The sequence below is a fragment of the Carettochelys insculpta genome, chromosome 5 (genome assembly GCF_033958435.1).
Source record: "Carettochelys insculpta isolate YL-2023 chromosome 5, ASM3395843v1, whole genome shotgun sequence".
In the NCBI taxonomy this organism is placed as follows: Eukaryota; Metazoa; Chordata; order Testudines; family Carettochelyidae; genus Carettochelys; species Carettochelys insculpta.
In genome coordinates, this window is record NC_134141.1 from 57,811,330 (window position 1) to 57,831,533 (window position 20,204).

General features: G+C 44.8%; 1 protein-coding gene across 3 annotated transcripts in view; it reads right to left on the minus strand.

The window, feature by feature from the left end:
• The window catches only part of DAPK1 (death associated protein kinase 1), a 170,381-nt gene that overhangs the window by 87,206 nt on the left and 62,971 nt on the right, over positions 1-20,204 (minus strand). For all 3 annotated transcript variants that reach the window (XR_012645713.1, XM_074995143.1, XM_074995142.1), the window contains exon 3: positions 6,577-6,798. Coding sequence is in view for 2 of the 3 variants with exons in the window: in XM_074995143.1 (XP_074851244.1) it covers positions 6,577-6,798 (222 nt within the window). In the remaining variant the exon portion in view is untranslated. The remainder of the gene's footprint in view (positions 1-6,576; positions 6,799-20,204) is intronic.

Below are 20,204 nucleotides of genomic sequence, written 5' to 3' on the forward strand. Positions count from 1 at the left end.
AAACAGCTAAGGACTAACTAACCAACCACTTGTCATACTCTTTTGTAGAGACTAGCAAGGCTCCATCTGTAGCCAAGGACAGTAGAGAAGGAATTGAGGAACCCGCACCACGCACGCGCCAGAGTGCACAAGGAGGCGCTTCTGCACATGTGTGGAAAACCATGGCTATGGAAGAATCTCTGAGCTCTGGTGCAAGGACACACAGACACCCAGACTGCAGCACCCACAGGAACACTATTTGAAGAAAAACCGCCCTGATGAACTCTACACGCTGACTGGGTGTTAGTGAGGACTTTGCTGGTTGAGCAGCAAGCCCAGCTTGTCCAGAGTCTGTCTGGTGAACGCCACCTGCAACTGCATCTGATTTGCAGACTGCTCATGGAGGACTCAGTTGTCCAGGTACCAGTACACCCGAACCCCATGATGGCAGAGAAAGGCGAACACCACCACCATGCATTTGGTAAACACCCTGGGGGCTGTGAAGAACTTGAAGGGGAGGTTTGTGAATTGAAGGTGCAGGTGGCCAACTATGAACTGGAGGTACTGCTCGTAGGACAGACAGATGGAAATATGAAAGTAAGTGCCCTTTAAGTCAAGTACAGGGTACCAATCTCTTGGATCAAGAGAGGGGATGATGGTGTCCAGAGATACCATGCGGAACTTGCGAGACTCCACAAACTTGAGTTCCTGGAGGTCTAGGATGGGTTGCAACCCTCTGTTCACGTTGGGAACCAGGAAGCAGTGGGAGTAGAACCCCTGCCCCAGTCTGGAGGGAGCACCTTTCCCACCATCCCCAAGTTTAGGAGCAACTGAACCTCCTGGAGGAGCTGCTCATGAAAAGGGTCCCAGAAGAACAACAAGTGGGCAGTGGGAGCGGGACAGCAACGTGGCATGAAATGGGTAGTGTCTTCCAAAGCAATGGTTCCGAGAACCCAGCAGTCCGATGTGATGGCTAATCAGGCCTGGAGGAATGGACAGAGTCTGTTCAGAAAGGGTAAGGCAGAATCCAGTTGTGGAGGTACTCTGATTTCAAGCACGCTAACAAAAGGAGTGCTTTGATGAGGATTTTAAGTGGCTGCAACCAACCCCAGACTGTTGACAGGAAGGCTGGCAGTGGGACTAATGCCTCTTCATTGACAGAAGTCCAAGCACCCACAAGGCTGGAAGGGCCTCGACCGCAGCTGATGCTATTGGGCCTGTGGCGTAAAGGGCTTCTGCTGCATAGCAGGAGTATGCATGCCTAAGGACTTACTGGTACTGCAAGAGCCATTGAGGCTATAACGGAAAGTGCTGGACTGCTGAGCTAATGACCCTTGGCAGTCAAAAGGGAGATCCTGGACGGTGTGTTGGACCTCTGGATGGAGCCCTGATGACCCCTGCCATGGCTCTGCCAGAGGCAATAGAGTGGGCTGCAGAGTCACCCATATCAAAGGCTTCCTGCAGGCAAGTGAGACACACCCCCTTGCCATCCTGCATAAGGGTCAAGAATGCCTCCCTGAGATTTTCAGGGAGGGCCTTTTTAAACTTGAGAGCCACAGACCAGGAGTCATAATTGTAGTAGCTAAGGATGACCAGCTGGTTAGCCACCCGAAACATTAGGCCCTCAATCAAAAAGATGTTTTGTCCGAAGAGGTCTGGGCACCTGGCATCTTTGGACCTAGGCGCTAGGGCCTCTTGTCCTCGGCTCTCTCTCTCAATTGCAGCATCTACCACTCAAGAGCAAGATGGTGGATGGATGTGCAAGGACAGCATTTTACTGGTGTGAAGTACTTGAGTTTTACCCCATAAGCAGTCAGCTGACAGAAGCCAGAGCCTGCCAAATAGTACAGGCAGCATTTGTGACAGCCTTGTTAAAGGGAAGGGCCACACAGGATGGACCTTCGGAGGTCAAATGTAACAGGTGGGGTCAGACTCAGTAACTTCCTCCACTGGAACATTACGGCTCATGGCCACATGGCTGAGAAGCTCCTGGAGCACACTGTAGTCGGTAGGTGGAGGCCCTGAGGCTGATGCATCTGCTACAGCTTTGTCTGGGGAAGAGCTGGTGGATGCCAAGGAGGGCATCACCAGTGCAGGGTCCTCTAAGAGAGGAGGAGGAGGAGGACGAGATGATATTGCCTCACGAGAAGAAGGGTGGCAGGAGCACTCAAGTGGGTGGCTAGCAGCAGTCTCGGGAGCTTTTGAACTAGATGTTGTATGCAACCAGAAAGAGAGCACTGTGCCTGTTGATTCATGATACACCCAGAGCTCACAGTAGGGGTACCAACCTGGAGGCTACTGAGCAGCAGCGGAGTCCTGTTTCAGGCCTTGAGGGTCTGACACTGGAGAGCAGGGGAATGAGGCAGAAAAATAATAACTGGAGGGCTAAGGGAGGAGCCGTTTCCAGAGTATAGAATATGACTGGCTTGGTGCATGTGGTTTCCGATGAAGCAAGTGAAAGCAGCAAAGGAGAGCGAGGGTGAAGTGGGCTGAGAACCGGACTGCTGTGGAGGAGAATGAGTTTGAACAGAGCAGTGCTACAGTGAGAGGGGGAAAAAGAGAAGTCAAGCGGCACCAGGACAGGGACTGATGCCAGGAATAAGATCAGTGCCCAGAAGTGAAGGCTCAACCCTGGACACGAATCAAGGGGCAGGGGTCTCGGTGCGCACATGGGAGCTCATTATTTCTGTGAATCCCTGGGCCTCCCAGTATGCATCAGGCAATGACAAAGGATCAACTGGCACCCAATCACATCAAGACAAAGTCCAAGAGGTTGGGGCTTTGTGCTTGGCATGCAAGGAATCAGGAGCACAGGCTCCAGGAGTGCCTGGTGCTTTCTGCACCCAGAATGCCACTGCTGACAGAGTTGGTGCCAATGACCTGGGCATCTCTGAAGCGTGCATCAGAGTGGGAGCAATGCCATGCTGATGGTTTTGGATGAGTGGAGCCCTTCCTGGCTAGTTGCTAGGGAAAACTTTCCAACACCTGTGCATGCATGTGTGCACCTAAATTGAATAGATATGAGCAGACACTCAAAGAAGAACACTCTTACAATCCAATTTTGTCACAATCCAGGAGTTAAAAATCACTAGAGCAGGATGGGCAATAATTTATGTAGGGGCCACTTCAAGATTTTGGTAAGTGGTCAAGGGCTGCACTTTCTATAGAAGGCATGTGGGGTCTGGGAGGGGTCTTGGGCACAGGCAGTCAAACCAAAGGGGAAATGGACAGGTGGGGCATTCGTACCAGGGCCCGGCCTTTCAAAAGACCCCAGAGCTCCTGGCCACCAATGCAGCTGCTGCTACAGAGCCCCAGGCCCTTTTGAAATGCCTTGGAAGTGCTGCTCTGTGTGGCTCTGGAGGGGTGGAAAGGGAGGACCCAGCACCCTGCTCCAAGCAGCGCTAAGGGCTGACTGTCCTCAGTCCTGCCTCTTCTACCTGAGGCTCTGCCCCTTCAGAGGCATAGAGTGACCCCCACCCACCATACCTGTGGGCCTATAGTGGCTGTCAGCCCCTCTGGGTGCAGGATAGTGCGTGGGGTCTGAGAGGGCGTTTGGATGAAGGAAGTGGCAGGGGGCGACAGATGTGATCTGAGGCAATAGGATGCAGGGTCCAGGAGGAGGCATGGGTGCAGGAGAGGATTCTGGCTGGGGGATGTGTGAAGGAGGCAGGGTGCAGGTTTGTACATGCGCGTGCTACAGGCAGGTTCTGGCCATGATACGCTCCTGGACAACTGCACTTTCAGTAACATTTCCCTGCTTGCTGGGAGTCCCATGCCACTGGCTGTTACATGTGTCTCTGTGGTGGGGAGCAGGAGAGCTTTGTGCACTGCCTCATCCCACCAATAAAAATCTCATCTACTGGCTGGAAACCAGCCAATGGAAACTAAGAAGTTGTTCTGCACTGCCTCCCCTCCCCCAAATCCCCACAAAATCTCTCAGCTCCCATTTGCCAGTTTCCCGCCAAAAGGAACTGAGAGATTTTGCTGGTGGCGGGGACATTATCCAAAGCCCTCCCCATCCTGCAGCAATAGGAAAGGCCACAGGCCAGATTAAAAGGCTTGGCAGGCCACATATAACCTGCAGGGCATATCTAGTCTGCCATGGGGCTAGAAGAAATGATCAATGATATCACTGGAAATAAGTAACATGGGGCAGTCATGTTAGTCTGTATCTGCAAAAACAACAAGAAGTCTTGTGACACCTTATAGACTAACAGATATTTTGGAGCATAAACTTTCGTGGGTAAAGATGCATCTGATGAAGTGGGTCTTTGTCCACAAAACCTAATGCTCCAAAATATCTGTTAGTCTATAAGGTGCCACTGGACTTTGCATTGTTTTTAGTGGAAATAATGCCATAAAGTCATAAAAAATAAGCTTTTAAAGGGCTCTGGAAGAAGGAATGCTAATTATAAATCTTCAAGAAGTTTTATCATGCAAAATATTTGTAAAAATGAAGAACTTAATATTTTTCCTCCATAATTATCAATATAGTGTTGAGACAGGAAGCACAAACGTAAAGCAGCCAAGATAAATATCTAATAGATAAGTAGAGGCATGGTAAACACTCATATGTAGGACAGCTGCAGATGTGTTGTTTCAACAAGTTGACTGGAATGTATAGTATGTATAAAGCACAAGAAATATCTGTGGGAATTCTTATCTTCTTATCTTCTCCAACCTTGCTTCCTTCCTAAACTCAATTATTAACTTGTATGTAGGTTAATAACAGGAAGAAGCATTGTACGCACGTGCGCGCGCACACACAATGTCAAAGTATAAATATATGAAAGAAGGAAAAGGGAACTTTTTTTTAATTGAACAAACGAGTAAACAGAGAAACAATCAGCACAGAAGAGCGAGATAACAGTCAAGGACTAAAGAGAATCCTGGCCAAGATTCTGAGTGCTTCAAACTGAGTGTTTGCAAGAGTTCCCATAGCTATTTCTCCAGAGGCAACCCAAATCTCAGCTTTTAAACTTTTTAAACGTATGCGCAAGACTAGCATACAGGCCTTCAATTAAACTTCTTTATAATATTATCCTCTTTAAATAGTGCCATAGCTTTGTTTTTAACAATACTTAGCATGCTACTGAACTTTGGCTAAACACCACATTCTCTAATGCAGTAAACCCCTGATTTATGTGGAGGTTGCGTCCTGGGCTACCTCTGTGTAAATCACATTTCTCATAAATTGGGGGCGGGGAGTACGTGTTGGGGAGTTCCCCGGAATTTCCCTAGCTGGGGGGAAGTGGGCAGCCAAAGACTCTGCTCCAACCACCAGCCATGAAGAGCAGCCATGGCACCCCTACCACCCCTCAGCCATGGCACAGCTTGGCCCTGGGCTTGCTCAGGTAGCTCCAGCTGCTGTGCTGGAGCCCTGGATAGCTCCAGCCATGGAGCAAGTTGGCCCTGGGACTGATCTGGCAGTGGCAGCTCCAGCCACAGCACGGGTTGGCCCCAGGCAGCTTCAGCCGCGTGTCCCCCTCTCCGCCCCTGGCATCACAGCACTGGGCAGCCGTGAGGCAGGAGCTGCCTCCTAAGGAGCCCCTGAGCCGGTCGACAGCAAGAGGGTAAGCGGAGAGGCAGGTTACAATAAAGTAGGATCCCTCTCATACTCAACTCGGGTTAATACGAAAACGCTTAAGTCGAGTCTGCATGAAGCAAGGGTCTACTGTACTTTGGTTAAGCAAAATGTGCTCAAAAGCACACACAAACACCATTTTTCTGCTATACTTGATCGGTGTGACCTAGATCTTCACTTGTCTCAACTAGTTCTGGCTTCTTATTCAAAGTAAATGATGACTGTAAACTGAGTCTGTCAGATCCTGTAGCAGCACAATATAGAAAGAACATGCTTGCTTCTGCTGAAAAGCACGTTGGGGACCTACCCTTAAAAGTTCTCTAGAACCTGAAATCTCCTGGGGAATTTTAAGGAAAATAATTTCTTACAAATGTATTTTGCTCCCACCTCACCTCTTAAAACTAGCCTTGCATGAAAGGCAAGAAACATATCAAACGCAAATGCATGAATATAAAAACTCGGTATGCGTTTCAACGTTTTAGAATAGCAACAAACATCGGGTAAATTGTGTGCTTAATTATACAGATGTAAAACTGCATTCAATGGGGTTACTAAGAATTTATACCAATATAATACAGAACAAAAATTGGGTGATCATAAGAATTACAAACCAAATTGCCATCCAATTTCATTTTTAAAAAACAATATTGCTATATCCCCTGCTCAGTGTCCCCATTTTACATTCAGAGAAGTTTACACCGGAGATATGTGAAATGCACCTTACCTTCGGATATCACCAGAATCATAGTGATTAAAGTAGCAAGCGGAAAGACCTACACTGGATCTATTGAACTGTGACTCCACCTCTGGCTTCTGGGCAGTTTGCTTCAATAGGAATGAACTGCTATGAGATTTAACTCAAACCTAGAATAAAAGAGCTCTCAAAACACCAAGGCAAATCTGAATCATCACTACAGGAAGTTCATTAAATCACTTCTGCTCTGATCAACCCCCCACTTCCCAAATATATAGGCCATCTCCATCATACCCCAAGTCCCTCAAGAACTACTTACAGTTCCAGAATGAGAATAACATCGGTTTTGTTCTCATAAACATCATGTAGTGTGATCACATTGGGGTGCTGAATCTCTTTCAGGATGTTAACTTCTCGCTCAATATCTTCTCTACTCACTCCCCGCCGGCTGGACTTCGTTCTCCGTTTCTTGATGAATTTTGCAGCATACCAGTGACCAGTGCTCTTCTCACGACATTTTCTCACTACAGCAAACTGACCACTAAAAGAATCAGGAAGAAAAAAAAAAATCTGATTCTAGGAATTGTGAAATTATTAGGCAAAATTTATATTTATTACTATGGGTGGAAACTATTGTTGCTTGTTTGCATAACCAAACACAACACATAATAAAACTACAGGTAGTAAAGAAGAGGCTGTTAAAATATTTCAGAAAACTCACATACAGGCTCAGACTTTAAGGTGAGAGTGGCCCATCAGGATCATCTAGTCTGATCATCTGCATATTACAGGCCAGAGAATGTCACACAACCACCTCACTTCAGTTTGATGTACATTTCTCTACAGGTAATAGATTTATTGTCCATAGTGTCAAAAAAATAAGAGCTATGACAGATAACTGAACAATTCTTTGATAGTTAAACTACTGCTTTCTAGGATTCGCCTTTTTCTAAATAAATATGTTTCATTATTTACCTCCAGACAGCTTGTGTTTAATTTCTTTAAAGTGGAATCCAGTATGATCAATATTTATGCCTACCCTTCATGGTTCATTTTTAATGAATTGCCATTTGGTTCAGGCAGCATGGTATTACTGCTATTTATTTATTGAACACAGCACAACATAAGCATACTTCTTGATATAATATCAACTATTACAGTAGAAAAAATCTCAAGAGTTAAAACAGCAACTTGGTATTCAGGAAGGCAAGACCATGACATCATAGATGAAAAAGAATAAAAAAGTTGTTGAACCTGTGCCTTCTTGGGTTACAAGGTATTACACATTAAAAACATGCCCAATAATTCAGGGCAAAACACCTTGAGAATTTGATTTGTTTTTTGAAATTAATAATATTTGTAACATTTTAGGATTTTTCCAGGTTTTTTTTTTTTTTTTTTTTTTTTAAACAGAATACTATCTACTGAAAATTTGCTAGGAAAACCGCTCATGCTTCTACAACAACAAGAAGTCTTGTGGCACCTTATAGACTAACAGGTATTTTGGAGCATAAGCTTTTGTGGGCAAAGACCCGCTTCATCAGAAGGTCTTTGCCCACGAAAACTTATGCTCCAAACAATCCGTTACTCTATAAGGTGCCACATGACTTCTTGCTGTTCTTGAAGCTACAGACTACCACGGCTACCTCTCTGATACTTGTTCCTATACAGGAAGGCTTTGCCATTCCTGGGAGGTTATGTTCCAGAGAAAGTCATGAATGGCAAAAATGATGAATCCTGGGAGATTATGGAGGGGGAAGAGGGGAAAAGTGTTCACAACACATAAAAAGCACATTGCCTGCAAAGAATGTTTTACTGCCTGTTGTTTAGCAGACAACAAGCAAGTTTAACTTAAAAGCAGTGAATTAATGGCCAAAAAGGAACACAAAGATAATTAAATCAACTTCAACCTTAATCACCCAAAACTTTGAACTCACTGCCTGGGAATCTTACTGTTCTTCTGGGAGGGAGGGGTTAACAGGTGGGTTTGCAAAGCAACACTGTGAGGGGAAGCTCTTGCTCTTTAAGTCCTGTAAAATTTCCTGGTATTGTAGCAACATTGTCCTTTATGTTTTGCTCCTTTTTTTAAATAACACACAGCAGACTCGCTGATGCCACTCAGTCTAGCTACTGAGGATGCAGTGTGACCACTTGCCAGCTTATTCAGTAACTCAACTTCCTGGCTAACTGTCATCACCTTTTCCTTTGTTAGACTGTTGACCACTGTCTGCTCCCCTCACTTTTCTTTCTGGTGTCATAATTAAAGCTGGGTCTTCCTTTAGCAGCCGTAACGTGGTCATGAGGAAGCACCGACAAAGTGCGAGCATGCTGAATCATGTGCTTGGGATGGTGCAGCACATATCACTAGTGGCTACATAAAGCACATTTCTATCTCTTTTAAAACACTTATGGCATTTGCCTCTATTTAAATTTGAAAAGTAAATATTTTAAATCAAGCATTATCTTCCAGACATAAATAAAACCTGGAAAAAAAAAAAACCCACCTTGAAATGTATATATTAGTTTTGTGTGAAACAATTATGTCTGATAAAATCTTAACTGATTCATATCAAGTGTTTATTGACAAGTAATTTAAAAATGAAATAAGTTTAGATAAGAATCCATATATTCATCTACTTTGTAATCTGCATCCAAGTCCCACCATGGAGATACACCTACTGCCTACAACTGGAAGGGACCTTCCCAGGTCCTTGTGTCCAGTTCCCTGCCAGCACAGCAGGACCTACCAGCCTCCTTAGACAAATTTGTTTTAGCCTATTTTCCCCAGATGCACAAATGGTCCCCTCAAGGATTGAGCTCACGAATCTGGGTTTAGGAGGCCAATGCTCAAAGCACTGAGCCAGCCCCACCTCTAGCTCAAAATAATGTAACTGGAGATGCATGCCTCCTAGAACTGGAAGGGACCTTGGGAGGTCATCTAGTCCAGTCCCCTGCCCTCTTGGCAGAGCCAAGCACCATCCCTGACATCTATTTGCCCCAATCCCTAAATGGCCTCCTTAAGGATTGAGCTCATAACTGGGGGTTTAGAGGCCAATGCTCAAACCACTAAGCTATCCCTCCCCACAACTTCTATAATTTTAAGGCAACATACTTATCCCCTTTTGAGAATACAGTAAAAATTATTTAAGACCACGTCTTGCCTTAAATAGCTATTTTAAAATACTGATAATGTGATCTTTATCAAGTGTTTCTCTTTGTACAGGGGTGTCCAACAGGTAGCCCACAGGCCAGAATCTGGCTTGCGGGGCTGGCTGCTGTGGCAGCACCAGCTGAGGCACAGAGCTGAAGCTTACCCCAGAGGCAGAGCCCTGGAGGCTGGAGCACCGAGCTGCTGCCAGCCTCAGGGATAGAGCCCTGGAGGCCAAAGTGCAGAGCTGCTGCTGGCTCCGGGTGGGGGGGAAGGGGGCATGGGCAGAGCCCCAGCCGCAGCAAGGGGCAGGCAGCAGAGCAGTTTGGGGCTGTGAGGGGGGTTAAGGCTGAGAGTGGGCAGGGGACAGTTTGGAGCTCCGGGCGGTTTAAGACTGGGGGCAGGAGCACAGTTTGGGGATGCGGGAGGGTGGTTTGGCGCTGCGAGGGGTTTAAGCCAGGGGGAGGATTAGGGTTATTTTTTGTTTGGCCCCCAGAACACACAAAAAATTGCAGTGTGGCCCCTGATGCAAAAAAGGTTGTCCACCCCATTTTTGTAGTTCTATATTCTCAGCTATCAATGGACCAGATCCTCACCTGTGACTGAGGAGCATTCAGGACAGCTAAAGAACACAAAACCAATGACTCCCTTTTTGCTTCCTGACATAGGGGCCACTTTGCACCCACAGGCTGGTTACCAGGAGAAACTGGAGCACCCTGAAGTCTACGTTAAGGTGTGCTAGCTGACAATGACCCAAAAGGACAATGTCCTAACCACATCCTCTGACAGCTTTGTCCATACTTCCAAGTTTAAAGTGAAGCTGCGGTAGCACTTTAATGCAGCAGCGTGGCTACAGTAGGCGCGATGGGAGAGTTCACCCAGTGTTCTAGGTAAATCCCTCCCAAGAGGTGTGGGGTTTTTTTTGTTTTGTTCTTTTTTTTTAAAACACACTCCTGAGCCAGAAAGGCTACACTGGTACTTTGGTGTGCTGCACCTAAGTCACTTCAATTAGATGGGGGGTAACTTCACTCACATCACTTACATGGGGGTAGATTCGCTAGGATCACGTGATGTAGATTTCAGATCCACTTTGCACTGATGAAGAAGTGGTAAGTGACTGTGTGTGGCCCAGGATTGGCATGACAGCCCCCCATACTGCTCCTCTTTTGCATGGACATTCAATTCCCAGCCTTTTTCTCCTTCTGTTGGAAGGGACTCCACACCCCCACATGCCGATATTATGACAAACAGGAAACCCATGCTCTGCTGCACCTGAAAAAGCAATCTGCTGCTTTGGAAACTGTCACCACCAAACACCACAGCCAGCTGATCACCACAGCTCAAACATCAGTTAAAGCAGAGACATCAGCACTCAGGATGGGAACTCCTGAATGAGCAACTTCCTACTTTCTTAGCTGTGACATGATTGAGAATGCAGACTTCCATGTTCCTCTGACTGGCAAGAATACATCCAAGATTATCTTGTTCTCCAGGTTCCCTCCTGCTTCTCAAACTTGATTCCTTCAAGTCTGACATCCTAATGTATTTCTCCAACTAAAGTGGTGAGCCAGTATCTTGCAAAATCTGGAGGAATGTAAATGGTAATGTGGTTTGCCTATAATATGCTCTGCAACAGCATTGAGGCTGGGTTCTGTATCACATGCACCACGGTCTGCAATGCCAAAACAAAGATTACATTAGAACATGTGATCAAAACAAGTTTTCATCAGAATGGACAAAAACTGTTGGTTTAACCACAAGCAGCTGATGCAACAGTAAACACATGGAAGATTTAACACTGATTTACCATGGATTCTACCACTGTAATTTCCCAACGCTTCAAAGGCCTGTGAGAAAACATCCTATGGGGGAAGTGATAGAAGAGTAAGGCTGAGAATGAAGGAAGGAGGGTAATGAAAAACCTATTGACCTCTTCACCCATTCCTTCCAAAAGGAGTGTTGATTGTGGAAGCCTGGATCTAAGATACACGGCCATACAGAGGAGCTGTGGGAACTACAAATGCAAACTAAATTTAACTTTATGCAAACTTTTCCCTTTAAGTAAACAGGAACAAAAAAGGAAAATGTCACACAACTGCCTGTGCTCTATGATCAACCTTTTAAGCCATCACATACTGTACTTTTTGCAGAAAATGTGCAGTTGTACATGTATTTTAATGTGAAACAGCTGAAAGACTTAGAACACTATAGGTGCTGTAAAATAATAAGTGCTTCACAGAACAAAGGAGCTCACAGTCCAATTTGTGTGAATGTAAAAAACTCTCCCATTATCTCCAACAGTACATACTGCTGTGGGATGTGAAAGCCACCCTACAGCAAAGAACAGTTAAGCAACTATTACATAACATAAGAAACTAAGCATATCATCATGATTTTTAAACATACACACCCCCCACACCCACGATGCTCGCTCCAGATATTGCAGGATGCAGACAGCAAAGAGAGATCTGATGAGAGTCTGCCAATTTAACAGAGAGACCAGTATTGGGAAAACACAACCCCCCCGCCATTTTAGTATCTGGGCTTTACAATGTATTTCAAACCCAATCAAATCTACGATCTGTGTGCAAAATCCAGTAGCTTTACTAATTACTGTTTTGTCAGTTCACTATATGCTGGTAATCTTCTGAAGAATCTTCCTCTGATTTCTGATCTTTAGTACTTGCTAGCAATTGCTCCTTTACACTTTTATCTGCAAAAAGAGGGAACCAATTTTTGGTTTCTTTCTTTTTAATCTAAAAATGACTTGCAAGTATTTTCAAATAATGCATTAATTGTCTGGTCCTATGTTGAAGGAAGGATGCTTAAAGCCATTGAACAAAGAACTGCACACCCTGTAGAGTATGGAAACCAACTTAAGCCAGGGGGTGCTGCTGCACCCCTACTACCCTTATGCACCTTACAATTTAAGGCCTGGTCCGTGCTACGAAGTTAGTCAATGTATGTTGACTTGTATCAACCTAATTGTGCATTTGTCTACACTGAAATTTGTCACACAAATGAAATTCCCCTGTGACACAGCAACACCTCCCTCCAAGCAACACTGAACCACAGCTGATGTACTGCAGTCGATGAAGTAAGAGCATAGACTTAAAACCGCTGTTCCATATTGCCTGACACTGACAGCTCTGATAATAATTGTGAAGTCAACTGCCCAGGGATCACGGGGACCCAAAGTCTTCCCCGGCTCCCCCAAAATCCATTGTATTTTTGAAGAGCCTTTTCTTGACTGCCTAGCTTAGCAAGTGCACCTTGCAGCTCTCCTGTTATGTGTATCTGCCTAACTAACCACGGCACTGCTCCTGACATACTCCCAACTGGTGCAGAGAGAAGTCACTGGATCCCCTGGACTTATGAGAAGACGACGCTATGCAGAAACATGAACCTGCAACTTTTCAGGCTAAAGCCTTGTGCTCTATCACATAAGCTAGAAACATGGACACCGAACAGAAGGTTGCACGGAGAAAGCAGGAGAAGGGGTGACACAGATCAGAAGCAGGGCCATGAGAAAGCAAAGAAACTGCGGGAGGCATACCAAAAGGCCAGAGAGGCCAGTAGTTTAACTGGTGCCAAGCTGCAGACTTGCTTCATTTCAAAAGGATTGTATGCCATACTTGGTGAATATCCTGCCACTGTCCCACATACCATTGCAGATACCTCTGGGGAGCCCAAGTCACATGCCTCTGCGATGGCATTTCCTATTACCATATTTAAGGGTACCGATCATGTTGAACCCTAAACTTAAGAGGACACAGGTACTGATTTTTCATTAAATTTTCCTCAGGCTAGAAGAGGTATCAGCACAAAAGACAGAGGAAATAGGCAACTTCAGCCCATCTATGTGGGTCTTGTGAAACGTTTTGTTTGTCGATAACTATGTACTGTGCTGCCAGATTCCACTGGCTTCTATCTGCATAGGTTTTTGCCTATCAGTATCACTAAAGGGAGATGTATGCTGAGTGCACACAACATTGACTGTGAGAGCCATGTACTTCTGCACCCAAGCAAAGAGCTGCTATGATTCAAATCGGTGCTCACTGCAAATTTTAAGTATGCAAGTGAAGTTAGCAAAACTGCCCTGTCCTGCGCACTCTCTTGGTTGCAATGGTCTTGCAGCCCACTGAGACAAAAGAGAGCCCTTCATGAGGCCCACTCACTAGCCTAAATTGCCTGCTGGTGTGCTCTTTGCTTATCATTCTCCAGTAGAATTAGTTGCAGGGAGCCTTGCAGAGCAGTTTATGTATACAGGGATGTCCACTGACTCCTCCCAAGAGATCACAATGAAACTTTCATGGAGATGCTCTACAGCCCTCTCCTGAAGGTTCCTAGGGATGGCAACCTCATTTCTTCCTCTGCAACACTTTCACCATCGGCTTGCAGTACCAGACGATGAAGATAAGGCTGCAAGGCTGAATACTACAGACAATATGAAGGGGGAAAGAACAGACATGACAGAAGTGCAGGACTGAGAGATGGATTTGGACCAGGACACAATGGGCTTTCTGGCACCAAACAAACAGTGCAGATTCTCCCTGACCAACAATTTCAACAGTCAGGGACACAATGTCATTTGCAGCCAATAGAGAATTATACTTCAGCAGGTGCCTGTACCCACAACACTCCACATCAGAAGCCACACCCATATCCTTATCACTTCATGCTGGGGGACAGTAAGGAGACCACCACTTATTCTGCTGTAGAAGAGCTAGTGTTGCTGCATGTATAACCAAAGTGAACAGAAACGTTCTCTTGAAGTGTAATTTTATTCATGTGTTTCAGAAGTTTTTATTGTACATTTTATAGCACTGTTTTGCATAGGTATGAAATAAAACTCCACTTTTTGCTAAATAATTTCTCATTCCTACTTTGCTACATAGGCAGCAGAATGCCTACCACTACTGAAAGCATTAGCCTTCTGTTACTTTATAGGGTGACAGAATTCCTAGATCAGTGACAGCATAATAGGAAAGCACAGCAAGAATCGCAAAAGTAACACCTGCATTAACAAAATTATATTCATAAAAGTACACCAAGCACTATACAATTCCTTACAGCCTCTAAAATTTCAGGAATACTATACAATTCCTTACAGTCTCTAAAACTTCAGAGATAGGTACACCACAATTCAACACAAAAGATTACTGTTGCTGTCTAACTGCTCTTCCAAGCCATCCCTCAGGAGCATAGCTCAGCACTGAGCTCTTCTAATTTCACTTGTGGTCGGGATGCTCAGGCAGTGGCTCCTCCTCCACTGCCCCACCTCAGTGGGTAGCTTCTCTCCCCTTCCCCACAGCTGGGATAATTTTCATTGAATCACAGAATGCTAGGACTGGAAGGGACCTTGAGTCATCGAGTCCAGCCCCCTGCCCTCATGGCAGGACCAAGTACTGTCTAGACCATCCCCGATAGACATTTATCTAACTGTTCTTAAATATCTCCACAGATGGAGATTCCACAACCACCGTAGGCAATTTATTCCAGTGTTTGACCACCCTGACAGTTAGGAACTTTTTCCTAATGTCCAACCTAAACCTCCCTTGCTGCAGTTTAAGCTCATTGCTTCTTGTTCTATCCTCAGACGCCAAGAAGAACAAGTGTTCCCCCTCCTCCTTATGACACCCTTTCAAATACCTGAAAACCACTATCATGTCCCTCCTTAATCTTCTTTTTTCCAAACTAAACAAGCCCAATTCTTTTAGCCTTTCTTCATAGGTCATGTTCTTTAAACCTTTGATCATTCTTGTTGCTCTTTTCTAAACCTTTTCATTTTCTCCACATCTTTCTTAAATGTGGCACCCAGAACTGGACACAATACTCCAGATGAGGCCTAACCAGCGCAGAGTAGAGCGGAAGAATGACTTCTCATGTCTTGTTCACAACACACCTGTTAATGCATCCTAGAATCATGTTTGCTTTTTTTGCAACAGCATCACACTGTTGACTCATATTTAACTTGTGGACCACTATAACCCCTAGATCCCTTTCTGCCATACTCCTTCCTAGACAGTCGCTTCCCATTCTGTATGCGTGGAACTGATTGTTCCTTCCAAATGGAGCACTTTGCGTTTGTCTTTATTAAACTTCATCCTGTTTACTTCAGACCATTTCTCCAATTTGTCCAGATCATTTTGAATTTTGACCCTATCCTCCAAAGCAGCTGCAACCCCTCCTAGCTTGGTATCATCTGCAAACTTAATTAGCGTACTTTCTATGCCAGTATCTAAATTGTTGATGAAGATATTGAACAGAGCCGGTCCCAATACAGACCCATGCAGAACCCCACTTATTATACCTTTCCAGCAGGATTGAGAACCATTAATAACTACTCTCTGAGAACGGTTATCCAGCCAGTTTTACACCCACCTTACAGTAGCCCCATCTAAGTTGTATTTGCCTAGTTTATTGATAAGAATTCATGTGAGACCATATCAAATGCCTTACTAAAGTCTAGGTACACCACATCCACCGCTCGTCCCTTATCCACAAGGCTCATTATCTTATCAAAGAAAGCTATCAGATTGGTTTGACATGATTTGCTCTTTGCAAATCCATGCTGGCTGTTCCCTATCACCTTACAACCTTCCAAGTGTTTGCAGATTTCTTTAATTGCTTGTTTCATTATCTTTCCAGGCACAGAAGTTAAACTGACCGGTCTGCAGTTTCCTGCATTGTTGTTATTCTCCCTTTTATAAATGGGCACTATATTTGCCTTTTTCCAGTCTTCTGGAATCTCTCTCGTCTCCCATGATTTTCCAAAGATGATGGCTAATGGCTCAGATACCTCCTCCATCAGCTCCTTGAGTATTCTAGGATGCATTTCATCAGGCCCCAGTGACTTGCAGACATCTAACCTTCCTCAGTGATTTTTAACTTGTTCTTTTTTTATTCATCTTCAAAACCTACCCCTTTCCCACTAGCATTCACTATGTTAGGCATTCCTTCTTCAGACTTCTCAGTGAATACCGAAACAAAGAAGTCATTAAGCATTTCTGCCACTTCTAAGTCTCACGTTACTATTTCTCCCTCCTCACTGAGCAATGAGCCTACTCTATCTTTGGCCTTCCTCTTGGTTTTCATGTATTTATAAAAAAAGTCTTCTTGTTTCCCTTTATGCCCGCAGCTAATCTGAGCTCATTTTGTGCCTTTGCCTTTCTAATCTTGCCCCTGCATTTCTGTGTTGTCTGCCTATATTCATCCTTTGTAATTTGTCCTAGTTTCCATTTTTTATATGGTTCCTTTTTTATTTTGAGATCATGCAAGATCTCCTGGTTAAGCCAAGGTGGTCTTTGCCATATTTTCTATCCTTCCTATGCAGCGGAATAGCTTGCTTTTGGGCCCTTAATAACGTCCCTTTGAAAAACTGCCAACTCTCCTCAGTTGTTTTTCCCCTCAGCCTTGCTTCCCACGGGACCCTGCCTACCAGCTCTGAGTTTACCAAAATCCACCTTCCTGAAATCCATTGTCTCTATTTTGCTGTTTCCCCTTCTACCCTTCCTTAAAATAGTGACCTCTGTGATTTCATGATCACTTTCACACAAGCTGCCTTCCACTTTCAGATTCTCAATCGGTTCCCCCCATTTGTTAAAATCAAATCTATGACAGCTTCCCCCCCGGTAGGTTTTTCAACCTTCTGAAATAAAAAGTTGTCTCCAATGCAGTCCAAGAATTTATTGGATAGTCTGTGTGTTCGCTGTGTTAGTTTCTCAGCATATATATGTGGATAGTTGAAGTCGCCCATCACCATTAAATCCTGGGCCCTGGATGATTTTGTGAGTTGTTTAAAAAAAAAAGCCTCATCCACCTCTTCCACCTGGGTAGGTGGCTCATAGTAGACTCCTAGCAGGACATCACCCTTGTTTTTTTTACCCCTTTTAGCTTAACCCAGAGACTCTCAACACATCTGTTTCCTATGTCCCTCTCCGCCTCAGTCCAAGTACGTACATTTTTAATATATAAGGCAACACCTCCTCCCTTTTTCCCATCTGTCCTTCCTGAGCAAGCTGTAGCCTTCCATACCAACATTCCAATCATGTGCATTATCCCACCAAGTTTCTGTGATGCCAACAATCTCACAGTTGTATTTATTTATTAGCACTTCCAGGTCTTCCTGCTTACTACCCATACTTCTTGCATTTGTATATAGGCTTTCAGATATTGATTTGATCTTGCCTTCCAGTTTTGGCCTGACCCTTCTTTTTGTCTGCCATTATAGTCCATACTCCTTTCCATTTCTGACCCATCTCCCAGGTCTCCATGTTCTCTACCTACCCACGAGCTTTGCTCCCCTGCCCCCATCAAACCTAGTTTAAAGACCTCCTTACTAGTTTAGCCAGTCTGTGTCTAAATAGGGTCTTCCCTCTCACTGAGATTCAATATGAATAAGAATCACCATTACTAGCATCCCTTGAAATGACCAAAAGCATATTCAGAGGTCATTCAGAACCTACTGAGGAATAACTGAATCTTTCCCTGGGACTGTCGATGTGGCAGGCATTCAGCTTCTTGGGATGGGAGCATGCTGGGTCCCCCATGATCACTACTGGCATTTCAACATTGCCAATGATAATCTAATGTTCTTTCCTGAACAGTCATTATTGTAGCTTCCTGAAAAGTCCTGTGTTCTTAAGATGTAGGTGAAATGTCACTTGAAATCTAAGTTCCCTCTGAGGAACATTGCTGCACAGCAGGCTCTCAAGGGTTGTGCAGGTGAGTAGAGGTGTGGTAGCCATGGCTGGGGAAAGGAGCCTCTCCCCCAGGTCTAGACAGTCCTGCATAGCAGAAAAACATTAATAGTCCTGCTTACTTTGCATGACAGGAACCTCCAGGGTGGATTTTCACAATATTTTCCCACTGACACTAGTCCTCTGGAGTCGCAAGTTATACACAATGGGCACTGTTAGCTTCTCAACTGCCTGTATGGCTCTCATTCTGGTGTCCCTGCACTGAATGGCTGCGCAAACCTGACACACTGATCCAAGATGTAGCCTTGTGCATTGGAAAGTTCTGCAGCTGCCACTCATTGTCCCCAAACCACATTCAGATGCGATCCCCACAAGTTAGTTCTCATTTCTCAGGCCAGAAGAGTTGGACCATTGTCTGCATTTGCTCTGTAACACCATCAACAGCCTTTAACTGGTTTTCCTAAAGCAATCTGATTTGCATGAAACTGTCACATTCCCTTCTGCTGCTGTTCTTCCTGCTACTCTGCAAATACTGAATCATAGAATCCTCGGGCTGGAAAGGACCTTTGGAGGTCATCTTCTCCAGCTCCTGCCTAAAGCAGGATCAACCCTAATTATATCACCCCAGCCAGGACTTTGTCAAGCCATGACTTCAAAACCTCTAGGGATGGAGATTCTACCACCTCTCTAGCTAATGCATTCCAGTGCTTCACCAGCCTCCTAGTGAAAAAGTTTTTCCTAACAACAACCTACACTTCCCCCATTCTCACTTGAGACCACTGTTCCTTTCTTCTGCCATCCATCATTACTGAAAACAGTCTGCCTCTATCCTCTTACAATCCCCACCTTCAGGAAGTTGAAGGCTGCTATCAACTTGGCCCTCCCTCTTCTGCCAACTAAATAAGCTCAAATCCCTCAATATCTCCTGGTAGGTCATGTGCTCCAGCCCCCCACGCATTTTGGTTGCCCTCTGCTGTACCCACTTCAATGCATCATTGTGCATCAAATGCATCCACATCCTTTCTATACTGGGGGTGGGAGGTCCCAGAATTGGACCTACCACTCCAGGCTCATTTGCTGTGTGTCTGCAAAGCTCATGATAATAGCACAGAGCTGTATGAATCCATGCTTCTGTCAGAGATGGGCAAAAGGAAGTGCCATATAGGCTTGCAGGATTTTTGAAAAAGTGTGAAAATTATGGGATATGGATGGCACTATGGAATGAAGAAAGTTGCATGATGGGTACTTCATTCCATGCTCTCGATCACCCCTGCACAACTCATTCCTACCTCACCATACATTGCCACAAGACTGCGAACCACAGAGTGGTTAGTTGCATACTGGGATACCGACCTACAGCGCACCACACTATGCACCCACACAAGTACTCCTGGTGAGTTTTTGCAGCACTGATGCAAGGAGACATATCTGCATTCTCACAAGTAATATACTAACTGTAGCTTGTTTATACTGAGGTAATTCAAGTCTCCTGCAGTTTGTAGTGTAGACATGATCTCATCAGTGACAGCATTGGCCTTGTAAACCTAGGGTTGTGAGTTCAATCCTTGAGAGAGCCCTTCAAGGGTCTGGGGCTGGTTAGATTATTAAAAAAACATTTGTGAGGGACGGTGATATGTCCAGCTGTGAGTGCAGGGGACTGACTCGATAACCTCTCAAGGTTCCTTCCAATGCTATGAAATATGTATATGCATGTTTCTAAGCAGTATTGAAAACTTTCCCCAATACCTTCTCCAGATTTTGGCTACTTTCTAGGAGGATTCCCAGTCAACACATTACAGTACAAAATTGACCTCCTGAGACCAAAAAATGGGAGCACAAGAGAGAGAAGTGTTTTTTAAAAAAGGTACAGTTTTTGCCGAGATTCTAATTCTCTGTACCCCAAGGGTTTTATTAACCAAATCAACTGAAAGATATTACAAAACTACACCACACAGTTCTGAAACAACTGCCATTCACTTGACTCCTGATACACAGACTGGCTACAACCGTGATATAGTGAGTGCACAATTCTATAACAGTTCTCAGAGCATGGGGTTTATGAACTAAGCATGGGGGGAGGGGAATTACTCATATGCT